Below are 14679 nucleotides of genomic sequence, written 5' to 3'. Positions count from 1 at the left end.
TGATGATGTCTTTGCTGTCCGGGGTCATTCTGAACAAGAACTACGCCTGTTTCTAGATAAAATAAACCTTCTTCATCCTCACATCATATTCACGCTAGAAAAAGAATCTCCACAGGGTATCCCCTTTCTGGATTTTCACATCCAAAGAAAAGAAGATGGTTCCATCTCCACTTCTGTCTATCACAAGCCAACATTTTCAGGTCGCTACATTCACAATTCTTCTGCTCGTCATCCATCTCAAAAATTTGGCATCATTAAATCATTATTAACCAGAGCGCACAGATTCTGCTCCTCTGAAGAATCTCTAAACCAAGAATTGGAAATAATCAAAAATACAGCCATACTAAATGGATACAATCCAAAAACAACTCAAAAATTCATTAGTCACTTCCCCACACATCAACCTAGACAAGAACAAGCTCGTAGATTCCCATACCTTATGTCAAAGGAATCTCCAAACGTCTTTCAAAAATTATGAAGAAATACAAACTTGCTGCTACCTACAAAACCAATCAACCAGATCTACAATTGGTTACTTTCTCCTAAAGACAAACTCTCACCTCTGATGCTACCTGGCATGTACGAGGTTGCATGCTGCTGTAAATTGTCTTACTATGGACAGACCGGTAGATCTGTTAATAGATGCATTTCGGAACATCAAAACCATATCTGTCTTATCAAACTGCAAAAATCTGGTCTCGCACAACACGCCAAGTGAAAACCCAAACCATAGGAGCTATTGGAAAAAGACCAAACTTCTACATAGATCTCTATATAAACATGAACGTTTATATAAAGAAAGTGCTGAAGCCCTACTTCACAGACCAAATCTGAACTGTAACGAAGTTCTTGCTATTCCTAAAGTATGGGAGATTGTCATACAAAATTGTGTAAAATAATTTTTATATATATTATCTTATTTTAATGCAATCTATTTCCCCCCCCCCCCCCCAGATATATCTTAATTTAATTCTGTAAGATGCTACTGCACGAATATTGGGATTCCATTGTAATCATGCACCCTAACTGTATGTTATTCCTAGTATTGTTTGAATTAACTGTACTGACGATGTCCTATGATACTTAGGATGAAATATTTACTGTGGTTACGTGTGTTTGTTTAGTCACGAATACTCCACAGGTTTTATTATAAAATAAATAAACTTAATTGCCAAAATTAAGTCGCCAAAAACCATGTTTTTGATACCAGAGCAAAGACCCTGTCATTCCCCCCCCCCCCCCATTTCTTACAGTATATATAATATGAGTGATGTTTTCAGAGTTATGCCTAGCATAACTCTAAAAAGACACACATCATTTCTTCTTTTCAAAGGTACATTTAAAATAGATATTCTTCTGCATACTGACTTATTGACTGCTTGACCAAACCTAAAGGTAGTCCTTTAAGAGGTTTCATTTTTTTAGCAGATAATCTTGCTACCACTCTGTCAGGATCTGCTAAATACAATCCATGTGGTATGTACAAGATACTGCCAAGGCCACAGTTTTCCATTGGATGTAATTCTTCATGTATGGACTAGTAAAGATTTGCATTACTTATTTACATCCATCTACTTCCAACTCACCTTAAGCACCAACCATGAAAAGTTAAGCAAAGAGAAGTGGATGAATTACATGCAGAAAAGGCAAACCACCCAACTATGCAGATTCATTTCACAGATGTATGTAGTCATAATTCCATCCTCGAGGATGTTCGTTTCCATCCCTAGTCTGTAAAACCAGACTTACTTTCCTAACAGGAAATAAAATTTCAGTTTATTTCAATCTTGCTCATCTTGGTTTTTCAAATTGCATACACTTTGAACTCTTTTCATCTCAAAGATCACATTTATGCATACATTTACTCTGATATGCCATGTGAATAATTTTCCAACTTATAATCTCCCCTTTTTTGTTATCTTCTTTATCAAAAAATCTCTCTGCCTTATTCTCTCCTTTTCATTTGTTATCTCTATTGTTTTTTTAATACCACTGACCATTCTGAACTGTTTAATTTGTTTTCTTTAAATATTGTTTTTTCTTCAGTCCATCTTCCTTGGAACTTTTAATGTTAACAACTTCAACTGGCTTTGCTTTTCCACACTGATCCAGCAGGTTGCAGTTCCAAGACATTTGTTTTTGCTAGTGATGTCACACAAATTGTTCATATGCCCACCAGAATACAAGATAACCCTAACCACTCTCCAAATGGTGTTGGTTACTTCCTTAGTAGTGCTTTCTGAGTATAGTATACTGTGAATGTTGTTTATCCTCTAGGCATTTTATATTCATTAATATTTTTATTTTTATACTGTTTATACCCAACCACAGACCCACCACCTCCAAAAACAGGAAACTTGCATTGTGTCCAAATGGCAGCCATGCTTTCATCTCTTGCCAAAGTTATTTGCTGTAGCTTTTTGTACAACCATAGTTCCACCTCTTTTGCACTTATATGTTTCCACTGCATCAATACTTACTCACAGAAAAAAAAGCCAATCTCTTCGCTTCTTACTTTTTTCCATTTCTTGTAGTGATTATCTTGGTAAATGTCTTCTTACCATTCCAAACATGCAACATTCAATCTCCTCGTCATCCTTGTTTAATTTTTCAGCAGAAAGAGATAAGAAGAATCTTGTCCAAACTGGTTTGTGTTGCGTAATTGATTTGCTCCTGTTTTCCTGCTGTTTCTCTCCTGTAATTTAGAAATTATCCCATTATTCAATCCACTCCTTAAAGGGCTATAATTAAATTACTGTTCAGTTTCTTGCACTTAAATTCCTTCTTTTCTCTCACTTTTATTCTTTGTAGAGTAATGAAGAAAATCTTTAACAGACAATTGTTATGCTACCTGAAAACTCAACTAACAAACAGTGATCAGTATTGGATTCTGCAACTTTCATTCAACAGAGGATTATTTTGCTTATATTACTTTGGGAGAAATTACATGGAAAAACCTAAGTAATTGATATTGCTAAGGAGTTTGATTGTGTTTAACACACAGATTCTATTTTAAGTATGCTTCCATCATACGCAACTGTATTGCAAGCTGGCTACACGTTCATGTGATGATGGATGCATCTTTATCCTTAAATCTTTTAACTAATGTCAAAGTCAAGAAGTCTTTCACTGACTCTCTTCCTATCAGTGACCTTCTCTAGTTGACTGCAAATCCAATCAACATCTTTATTTAATAGTACATTGCACTCTCTTTTTTAATTTGACAAACCTTGCATTATGCAAATCAGTACTTCCAGAATATCATCTTTTACAGCCCTTTAATTCTGATCTCCAAACCATTCCTTATTAGTGTTCTAATAACCTTGTAAATTTCACTGCTAATAAAATTCGACTCAATCTTGTCTTGTTTCTAGCCAAAAATGGATTCCTTCTATCCTTCTTATAACATTATACAGATCTCTGAACAAGATAAAATTCCTCTTCTTGGAATAACACTAACCTCCAGTCTTTCTTCACATTAACTTATTATAAATAAATAATGCCTTATCACCATTCAAGAAGTTAAGTTTTCTATATTTGAAAGAAGACTTTTGGACCAATGAGTATAACTAGAATAACTGGATTTTTAATGGCCTTAAATAAATACAGTAATTAACCTACTAGTTACAAGGTATTATTTATTTATAATAAGTTAATGTGAAGAAATACACACCACTAAACCTTGTGGTTTCTTTGAAATTTCTGGAACAAAAAAAAAAAAAAAACACATAAAAAGTAATGCAAATGAATAATGTGACAAAATTAATTATTTACAGTTCAACATTTTGCTAGCTCACACTGGCATTATCAGAGGCAGTTTAATGATAATACACAGTCAGTGAAGACAGGAAATGAAATGACCATGCAAATGAGAATAGTCACATGCATGGAGAGTGGTAGCGTTACTCTTTGTGGTATTTTCTGTTATTGATGCTAATAGGCACATTAGGTGACACACCAAAATCTAAATCTTGCCATCAGTTCAATTGCATCGGACTGTTTTCTGTAGGACATGTGCCACTTCCAGGAATGGTCTCTCCAATTTAAACTGGGATCTGTGAAGTAGCCTGTCTTTCTTCCGTATGATAAAATGGTCTCCCTCTAAAGTATGTTGTTCTTGCCTGCTTTTTGGTTGTCTTTACTGGATGTATAGATAACCAAAAAAGCAGGCTAGAACAACATACCTTAGAGGGAGACCAGCATCTGGAACTGGAACAACAGGCTCTGCTTACATCATTCCAATAAAATGGGTACAACAGAAAAATTCTTGCCAAACTCCTTAAAAAGACCCAAGAAGAACACACACACACACACACACACACACACACACACACACACACACACACACACACACACACACACACACACACACACACACACACACACACACACACACACCATATCTTTACCCTATATCAAAGTTATGATGGGTACACTGGACTCCCTCCTTAAACTACACAGAATCAGAACTAAGACCAAGGTAATCTTCCATGTCTGTCTGAATACTGGGCTCCACACTGGCAGGGGATGCTGTTAGCTCCCTGGAAGGTGGTGAGAGGATCCTGGCAATTTTTGATTTGTCTTAGAAAGGTGGAAATTTTTTTTAGCCATTTGTATATAGTTCTGATTCTGTGTTGTTTAAGGAGGGAGCCATCGTAACTTTGTAACAGTGTGTAACAGTGTATCCATCATAACTTTGACATATGCTGTGTGTGTTCTTGTTGGGTCTTTTTAAGGAGTTTGGCAAGAGTTTTTCTGTTGTATCAATTTTGTTGGAATGATGTAAGCAGAGCCTGTTGTTCTGGTTCAAGGTACTGGTTCTGAGCATGAAATTTGCTCTGTTCTAGAGATTAAGGTTTTGAAAATTCCAAGTTTCTGGACATAATGGTGATGTGAAATTGCAGTAGGTATCTGCTTGTATGAGGTGACTTACAGTAGACTGTAGAATCATTTGAATCTTTGGCACTCAAAGCATAGTTGAGCTATATAGATGATGTCTTTGCCATTTGGCTGCATAGCCTACAGGCTCTTTCTGACTCTCTACATTTCCTCAACAGTATCCATCCCTGAATTAGAGTTACTGTGGTGGAGGAGGAAAAAAAGAAGCTTTTTAGCCTTTTTGAATACATTAGTTTCAAGACAATCAGACAGGTCCATCCATATACAGTCTACTGTAAACCCACACACAGAGGCAGATATCTAAATCTGCTTCACATCACTATCCTGCCCAGAAACTTTGAAATTTCAAAACCTCAGAGGTCTGCCTGGTGGTGTCAGTGAATAAGCTACTCTAAATTTGTGCTTCTGCATTTTATCGTTGAGTGTTTTTCATCAAAATTAATCATTAAACGGAAATCTTAACAGCGGGTACTAAGGAGCGGATTACTTCTGCACAATCTGTAAGTACTTATGATGCATTACATCAGCTATCTTTCCAGTTCTAAATCAGTCACATGTAAGCTCCCACTATTCCTACTGTATGAAGCAAAGATGGCGGCAACAAAAGCCAATGCCAAACTAGCACTCTGTTTCTCACCAGTGTGCCACCATCAATCCCCACTGACAAACCCATAATGTGCTGCAGCTGTAAAACTGGTGTCACAAATTAAAAAAAAAAGGGTATATTCTGACTGCACGCTTCCTGCTCCAAATAGACAAATTGGCACACAAGATATTTTTTCCTCCAAAATACAAGCAGTGGAAGTTAAGCTCAAAGAAACTGATGACCAGCTCTGCAATGCAAGTTCACCTTTGCCTGCGAATGAACTCTGTGACCCCAATCGAAACAAGTTCAAAGACACTTGCCCCAATCATAAATACATGCTTGACCAGACCTAACATTTGCACAGAGGGAACAAGGACGCCATCTTCGAAGAGAACTCGAAGAAGAAAAATGTCAAAATGTAGACACCGGTTGGATCATTGAATACAAGCAAGTTAAGTTGGTGGAAAAATCAAGCGATGCCACTTGTAATCACCATGGAAACCAGTATGCTGGCACTGCATAGGAAATGTGCAAGACCCTTGTGGTCAAATATATGCCTCACAGAACCTTGCATATCCACTTCACCAACATCCATGACCTAAACTCCAACCTTAATAGTGTCCACTACCACCTTCAGTCTACCAAACCCCACCTACTCTTTCTGGCAGAAACTCGATACTCCAAACTGTGAATGCAGAAGTGGGATTCGGACTATCAATCACATTATGCTTGAGTGCCCTATCTACTCATTCTCAGACACTAAAGAGAACTTTTTTAAACTGACCCCAGAATCCCTGGAGTGGATCTGAGATTTAAGGATTAAGCTCTTATTCTTAATTTTTTAATGATTAATCATTTCAACCAATGTATCCCTTTTAATATGATTTTTACAATTGTTTTTATGCTGTTTTATGTAATATGTATGTAATATCCTGAGACCTGTACATTATATACTAAATAAATATCCCACAACCTGCAAACTGGCCTATATTCAACCCATTCCCAAGAACGGCAACAAGTCACTGCTGTCCAACTACCGCCCTATCTCGCTTACCTCAGTCCATGTGCAGAAGTCATATTTTCATATATGAAAATATGACTTCTGCATTACTTCAACCTTGGTATCACCTTTGGGTCTTGCTGCCACTGGTGAGATCTCAATAAAGGTCGAAACCAGTCTGGATAGTGACCGTATAGGAAAATATGTGGTATTTTCATATACGGTCCTTGATATCAACTTTGGATCTGGCTCCTACTAATGAGACCTCAATAAAGGTTGAAGCCGGTCTGGGTAGTGACTCTTCCCATAATGCATAGTATTATACATGTCCGTAAGGATATGAGTTTTGCATTATGGGATACTAAGGCAAGTGATGTGAAGTCATAAGCTTCTATCTATTAGTTGCCCCAGTGCTGAAAATAGTTCAAGTGCAAACTTGTTTGTTTACACTTGTAAAGGATTAAACCAAGTATATAATTTCTTGTTATCTTTAATTTATAGTGAAATATCTAGTACTCACATGCTTGCTAACCATACTTTTACTCAGGGTGACCTTTTGTTCTTCTCCCCTCCCCTACACTCTCTAGTCAGGTGCTGAAATATTTCCTCTCCATCAATCCCCTACAAAATCCTTTTAGTTATCTTAAATGTTTGTATCATATCCCCTCTTTTTTTAACCTATCAACCAATATTTGCAAACCACAATTTACTCTAAATCATTCCACAAGCCACTCACATTTGGATGCTCTGCACACTTCCTCATCTCTAAGAAAACCAGACAACCAAGAGTAAGGTATTAAAAAGACTTCACTACATTAAAATCTCATTGCACACTGCAGATTTTCAGTCACAGTCCACAGATTGCATTTTGTGTTTTTAAGATGTATGCACGAAGTGTGGTTACTGGACTATTGTTGGTTAATGTTTGTAACAAAAATAATAGTCTAACCAAGTGCAAAATAAACTTCCAACATCGTTCTCTAAATCCAGAGTAATTTAATGATTACTCTGGATTTAGAGTATCATTAAATTACTCTGGTTGTTAAAGTACACCGGTTGTTAACTCGTATAGGCAAATATGACCTCTCCATTGCTTCTGGCTTAGTATCACCACTCTGGGTCTGCCTCCCATTGATGAGTCCTCAATAAAGGTCGAAACCGGTCTGGGTAGTGGCCCTTCCCTAATACATAGCAGTATACATGTCTGCAAGGAGATGTGCTTTGCATTATGGGAGATACTGAGACAAGGAGTGATTAGAGCTTGATCCATCTTTGCTGCGAGTTGCCAAGGGATGTACCACCTTACCTCAGTCCTGAAGATATTTTCAGGTGCAAACTTTGTTTGCTTACACTTGGATAAAGGATTAAACTAAATTTATTATAGTCTAACCAAGTGCAAAATATACTTGCAAAAATAATTTGGCTTTTTTGCTGCTATAAAATGGGTTTGACAAGTCCTATGCTAATTGTGTCATTCTTAACACCCACTATATACTTCTAAGTTTTGTGTGTGTGTGTGTGCGTGTGCATGCGCGTGCGCAGTGTGATCATGCATTAATAATAGCAGATATTTTTATTCCATATTTACAAGTCTTCTTCTAAAAGACTTAATTTTTATTTTTCATGACATACTCACTTGGAGTATATGCATTTTTATAGTTGTGTAGAAAAATGTATAGCTCTCATATCAGTGACAGTTATCAGTTTTTATGCCCAACTCTGCTCTTCAGATCATCAAACTACATGCATCTCATTAAAAACAAATATATTCTCTAGAAACAATAAATTTCCACTGGATCTCTTGAGACTTGATACCATAAACATGAACAGCAGCATCAAGTCATTGTGTAAATGGGCTTAGGTGTTGGTTGTTATTCAGAACAGTGCCTCACAATATAAACAACACAAAAGCAAAATAAGTAATTAATTTATTGATCTTACTGATATTTCACTGGACCAGCATTCTCAGAAAACAAAATTTCAAATGTGGTAGACACATAGCACTTATTAGATAGTAGAAATAGTTCAAATTGTAGCTGAAAAGGACCTCATGTCCTAACAAGGTGCCAGGTAAAAACAAAGGTAATTTAGAAAAGTCAGACTAAATATGGTGTTAAAATGATGGTCTCTCTCTCTCTCTCTGATCTTTTGCCATATTTATACAGACATATTTGTTGAGGTAGGAGGACTGCTTCGTACCTGATGCTGATTCTAAAAATAATTTCTTAGACCTAGAGTGACTTCTGTTTGCAGCACAGTTGTTCTTTTCCATTTAATCAAGTATGAAGGAATGTCCAGAACATAGTTTGCCAGTGTCGACTTGCTATATAGATGATCGTGGATGTTTTATGTTCTTCAAAGTGGATCTACCAGCCTGTCGAAAGTAAGCTAAGTTGCACAAGGAATTTTATACACTCTGGGATGTTCAAGAAGAATTGAAAGTTGGTAGTTGAATGTGTGGTTTGAAAGTGGTATGGAGATTTTATATTTGTAGAGCACCTTAGCTATCTTTTATGTGGTACCTTGAATATAAGGGATGGGAATAGTTTTGCTGTGATCTTCTGTGTTAGTTGCAGAAGGCGTGTGTGTGTGTGCGCACGCGCAGGAGGTAGCATGCAGTATTTTATCTATTTTATAGAAGCTGTAGCCATTGGCTAAAAACATGTTGCAAAGGTGCCTGATTTCAGTAGCTATGGCTGTGTCATTTGAACAAATAGTGCTGGTTCTGTGTACAAATATTTTGAGATCTTACACTATTGGGATGGATGATGGTGTGATTTTTTTATTTGTCTTTCAGTGTATGTGAGTTTCCTATAAAATTATAGTGAACCATTTGGGAGTCAAGTAATTAACGTGTCTAGGAAGGGAAGACAGTTGTTAGTTTCAAACTAAAAAAGTTGGAAACCTGTAGTCAAGATGGATCTGATCAAATAAGAAACACGTTTTCTGTACCATAACCATTGGAGAAAATATATTTTCCAAAACAGAGAACTTCAAAAACACAGCTACTTGCATCATCCCACTTTTAAGGCAGAGTGATAAAAGTCTATGTGATGCTTCATGCCAGTACTGTTGATTGTTTTTAATATGAATCTAGCCCACAAAAAGTTATAAACCTATAGTACATTAGTATCATGTGTGAGATAAGGATTAAATAATCCATGAACTGCAATAGTACTTTTTTGTTGATGAAACAAAGGTTGATGAAAAACATCTACCACCTAAATTCATTTAGAAGCACATCTCTGTTGGTTGGAGGGTGGAGCTGTCCACTTTTCCAACCAAGCATTTTCTGTTTAATAATTTCCATTAAACAGAAAACTGAATAATAGTCAACACCATACTCATTAGGCAGTTGTATATATATATATATATATATTATTTTTTATTTTATTTTATTTTTTTTTTTCAGTTGCCATCTCACGAATAGGGATAATCAACTATTCTGCTGATAAGGATCACCAGAATAGTTGATCATTAGGTGTTAGTTAGGAACTAACAACTGGTATTTTCAAATTTTTTTCCAAGTTGAAATCCAGATATTTTGTATTCAAGAGAATATACATTCACAAAATGTAGCATGATAATAATGTAGAATTCTTTTTTATATCATTAATGAAATAAATAACTAGAGAATAATTAATAAAAATAAACTTTAAAGGTGCAGATATTGCCAACGTCTGTAATGAAGCTGCCTTACATGCTGCAAGAAACAAACAAAAGCATGTCACTGCTGATAATCTGGAATATGCAGTTGAAAGAGTAGTTGGTGGTATGTTAAAAAAAAAAATAAGTTATTTTGATCTTGTTACTTAGTATTCATAAAAGTACTCAATAATTTTTAAATGCACAAATTTTTGTTATTGGGATGTTTCTTGAAACTCAAAGGTAAAACTAGCTGTGTTTCTACCTTACCTACACATACCATTCATCTGTTTTGTAGCTTTGATTCTGTCTATTTGTTTATTTTCTTTTTTGCATTGTGACCACCTTGACAAATATAACACTTTATCCAGTACTTTATGACAAAACTAAAATTTTCAAAAGCCATTGGATTTCTTGGTGTAATAAGCAAAAATTAATAAAATTATAAGCATCACATTTCACTATTCAAATATCTGTTAAGATTACTGGTACAAAAATTAATGTAAAATGCAACAAAAATGTTTTATGATGTGATTCAATGGTGGTCTGTAAAGGTCTCGGCCTCAACCATAGATGCAACACTATCAGCAAGATTTTTTATTTATTTTTTCTAAGTTGGTACATCTGTCATAAGCGTCCATGTGAAATTGCAAGTCATTCTGTCAAGTAGTTTGTTTTATACAGCTGTCTGAAGCAAAAGTGTTGTCTGTATCCCTTGAAATGGATAAAATTGAGTATCATGCAGTTATAAAATTCTTTGTGAAAGAAGGTTTAGCGCCAAAAGAAATTCATTCGAAGTTCATAAATGTTTATGGACACTCTTCTTCATTTTTGACAATTAAGAAATGAAGTGCTGAGTTTAAATGTGGCCGTATCAGCCTTGAAGATGATACGGCCACATTTGAACATATTTGGACATATGAAGGATGTCCAAAAAGTGTAACAACACCAGAAATTGTTGATAAAGTGCACCATATGGTATTGGATGACCGGTGAGTCAAAATGCATGAAACTGCTGAGACTATAGGCATTTCAAAAGAACGTGTAGGATGTAGTTTGCATGAAGAATTGCAAATGATAAAGCTTTGTGCAAGATGGGTGCTTCTGCTCACAGCAGATCAAATACGCACTCGCATAAAAATCTCTGAACAGTGCTGGGAGTGTTTTAACAAGAATAAAACTGATTTTGTGTGTATCAATTTATTACTATTGATGAGACTTGGATTCACCATTACACACCAGAATCCAAACAGCAAACAGAACAGTGGACAGAAGCTGGTTGTTCAGCACCAAAGAAGACAAAGTCGTTTCCATCAGCAGGAAAGGTTATGGCATCGGTGTTTTGGGATGCTAAAGGCATTTTGTTTATTAATTATCTTGAAAAGGGTAAAACAATAACCGGGGAATATTATTCCAATCTTCTAGACGAAAGACAGACTAGACGAAAAAATTTGTGAGAAAAGACCCAGCTTGTTGAAGACAAAAATGATCTTTCATCAGGACAATGCACCTGCTTACAAAGGTGTTTTGGCAATGGGAAAATTAAGGGATCTGCACTTGTGAATTGTTGGAACACCCACCTTATATCCTAGATTTGGCTCCCTCTGACTTCTATCTCTTCCCAAAACTAAAACTCTTTCTCACTGGTCTGCGTTTTTTCTTCGAATCAAGAAATGATTGCAGCTGTAAAGGAGTATTTTGCAGATCTTACTGAGAACCACTACAGGGACGGGATAATGGCACTGTAGCATCACTGGAATAACTGTAGTAGTCTTAAGGGAGATTATGTTGTAAAATAAAAATAATTTTGAAATTATAAAACAGTCTGATTCTTATAAGGAATCAGGACTTGATTCTTGGTGTTTGTGTGCATGAAAGAAATAGATAAAATTGATTTAGTACCGGTTCACTATTTCCATATGATGATTACAGGTATCCCTTGCTTCACGCGGTTTTTCTTAACGCAGTTTTGATTATCGCGGTGAAATTAATTGCAGCAATCCCTTGATATATGCGGCAAGAGTTTTGATTAACATGCCTTTAACCCCGAGGAGCTCGCAGCTGATCTGACAGATACAAGCAAAATGCTTAATATAAATATTCTCACACAATTCAGTGTATAGCTTGGAAGTCACGAGTAGTTGTGCATTGCTATATTACGAGTGATATTCCACACTGTTTTTTTCTGTCAGTTTGGTTTAACACATGTTATGTAAAGGTTTGTGATATATGAGACAGTAAACTGTATCTGAGAGATACCGTGACCTCCAATGTCAGTATAGTATGGTTTAGTTTTTTTTTTTTTTTTTATTCTTTGTTCAATAATTTTTAGATTGTAACTGAAAATAAATAACCCATTATGTATTATAACAGAGAGCCAAAGACTTATTTATCTACATGTCCTCTAGGAGATGTAAAGTACATCTCCTAGAGGAATGGAAAATACTAAGCAAAAGTGATCTGGAGCTTACTCCATCTTTACTGCATTTGCCCATAAGGTTGGTTATGCTTGCATCTGCTGAAACTTTTAGTTTCTATATATTTAGTACGAAACTCTTGCAGTTTCTATATTCAGCTATGAAATAACGTTGGATTCAATATCCACTTAATTTGTACCATCATGTATTATATTTGCAGTGTTTTTGCCTTTATGTTTTATTGCTTTTTTGCCGAGGTCTGGAGAGTCATTTTGCTTGTTATCATAGAATTTATGCTGATAACAAAAAAAAAAATAAAACTGTTCAAACGACTCTTGAAAACTTCTTTTGATAAAAAATTGCGAGGTCATGAGTAGTTGTGACACATGTAGGTACAAGTATTTATTAAACATTTACTTTGCATTCATTTTTTATTTTTCCTAAAAGAGTACCATATAAAACGAACTATTAGTACAGTATAATCGATCAGGGATGAATGGTACTTTTTACCATTGATTTTTAGATTTGATTAATGCGATTTTGATATACTCGGTAATATCGAGGGATTAATTAATCGCATTAATCGAGGGTTACCTGTATATCATCTATGCTAATAACTTTTCTACATTATTTAAGACAAAGGAGGTGGTAAATGATTAACTGTAAGTAAATAAATACTCTACCTTCCTTAAAACAACATGATGAGAAATTTTCTTCCATCCACTTAGTAGCTGTTTTAATAGAATGATAAGTTTTGCAAACATGATATGCATAGTTAAACCTGACTTTTGTTTTCTTTTATATTGATGTATTGCTGCAGTGTTTATCTTTCATAATTTCTCCTCCCCTGAGCAGGTCCAGTAAATGTAATAGATACATGATATTTCTGGAAAGATTGCTATTTCTAGGTAACTTCAAGAGGTTGCAGAACTTTGGACTTATAAGCAATGCTGACATTAAGTCTTTAAATAACGAAGTGGTGTGAGTAAAAATTCATGGCAGGTATGGAAGGAAGAGTCTATATCTGACAGCAGTGTTTGGATATGGAGATATATCACTTTCTTTTTTGTTGATCAGAACTTTAAAAAACAATAATTTACTATTTCTTTCTAGTTCATTTCAAATTTTATTTTTTGATAACATATGTTGAGGAAATGGACAACATTGATTTAATTCAGATTTACTGTACTTCCGCCAAATACAGTTGCTGCTCAAAATCAAAAATTATCCGCTATAACAAACCACAGGAATAGTTTGTCATCATCACCAACAAATTCCTGCAATGTACCCTCAAGGGGAGTGTACAGGATATGAAAGTACTACATGAAAAAATTACATCATTACTAACTTCATCATTACTAATCTACAATTTTCCTCCAAATCAGTCTGTTACTTGTCAAGACTCCAACAATATCATATCTTATATTTCTATCGTCTAAGGCACTTTTTACCATATCAATCCATCCAAATTTTTTGTCTTCCTCTGGGTCATTTTCCTACCAACCTGGTAGCGAACACTTGTTTTGCTAATCTTTCCTCGCCCATTCTGTTTAAGTGACCATACCACCTGAGATTAGCTCTGCTAATGCATTCCTGGATGCTGACAATGTCAAGTTCTTTCCTAATATCCTCGTTTTTAATATGATATTGCCAATGATGCCATCTGTGAACGCCTCTAATCTTTCTCAGGACTCTCATATCTGTGGTCTCTAGTCTTTGGTCAAGTGTTTTACTTCTGACCCAGCTCTCAGATCCATAAGTTAAAACTGGTTTGAACACTGTGTTGTATACAGCTAATTTAGTGTTCTGACTAATTTCTCTCTTATTCCATATGAATTTATTCAGTTGATTTCCTGCCATACCAGCTTTGTTTATTCTGTTGTCTATTTCCATATTTAATTTACCATCTTCACTAAAAATCGTGCCTAAGTAGCTGAAATGTTTTACTTGTTCCACAGGTTCTCCGTTCACAACGCATTTGACATTTTTAATGATTCTACTTATTTTCATTGTCTTTGTCTTTTTATTGTTGACCTTCATACCATATTTAGTCAGGGAATCTTGCAAACTTGTAGCAGATTTATTTAGAAGTATAACATCATCTGCATAAAGCAAAGAGCTGACAGTAACAT

General features: G+C 35.4%; 1 protein-coding gene across 1 annotated transcript in view; it reads left to right on the top strand.

The window, feature by feature from the left end:
* The window catches only part of Spg7 (SPG7 matrix AAA peptidase subunit, paraplegin), a 299389-nt gene that overhangs the window by 184809 nt on the left and 99901 nt on the right, over positions 1 to 14679 (top strand). Inside the window, exon 14 of the mRNA XM_090397373.1 lies at positions 10140 to 10257. Within this exon, the coding sequence (XP_090253499.1) occupies positions 10140 to 10257 (118 nt within the window). The remainder of the gene's footprint in view (positions 1 to 10139; positions 10258 to 14679) is intronic.

The sequence above is a fragment of the Typopeltis vanoorti genome, chromosome 9 (genome assembly GCF_054136105.1).
Source record: "Typopeltis vanoorti isolate ZY-2024b chromosome 9, IOZ_Tvanoo_1.0, whole genome shotgun sequence".
NCBI lineage: Eukaryota > Metazoa > Arthropoda > Arachnida > Uropygi > Thelyphonidae > Typopeltis > Typopeltis vanoorti.
This window is presented reverse-complemented; position numbering and strand designations above follow the sequence as displayed.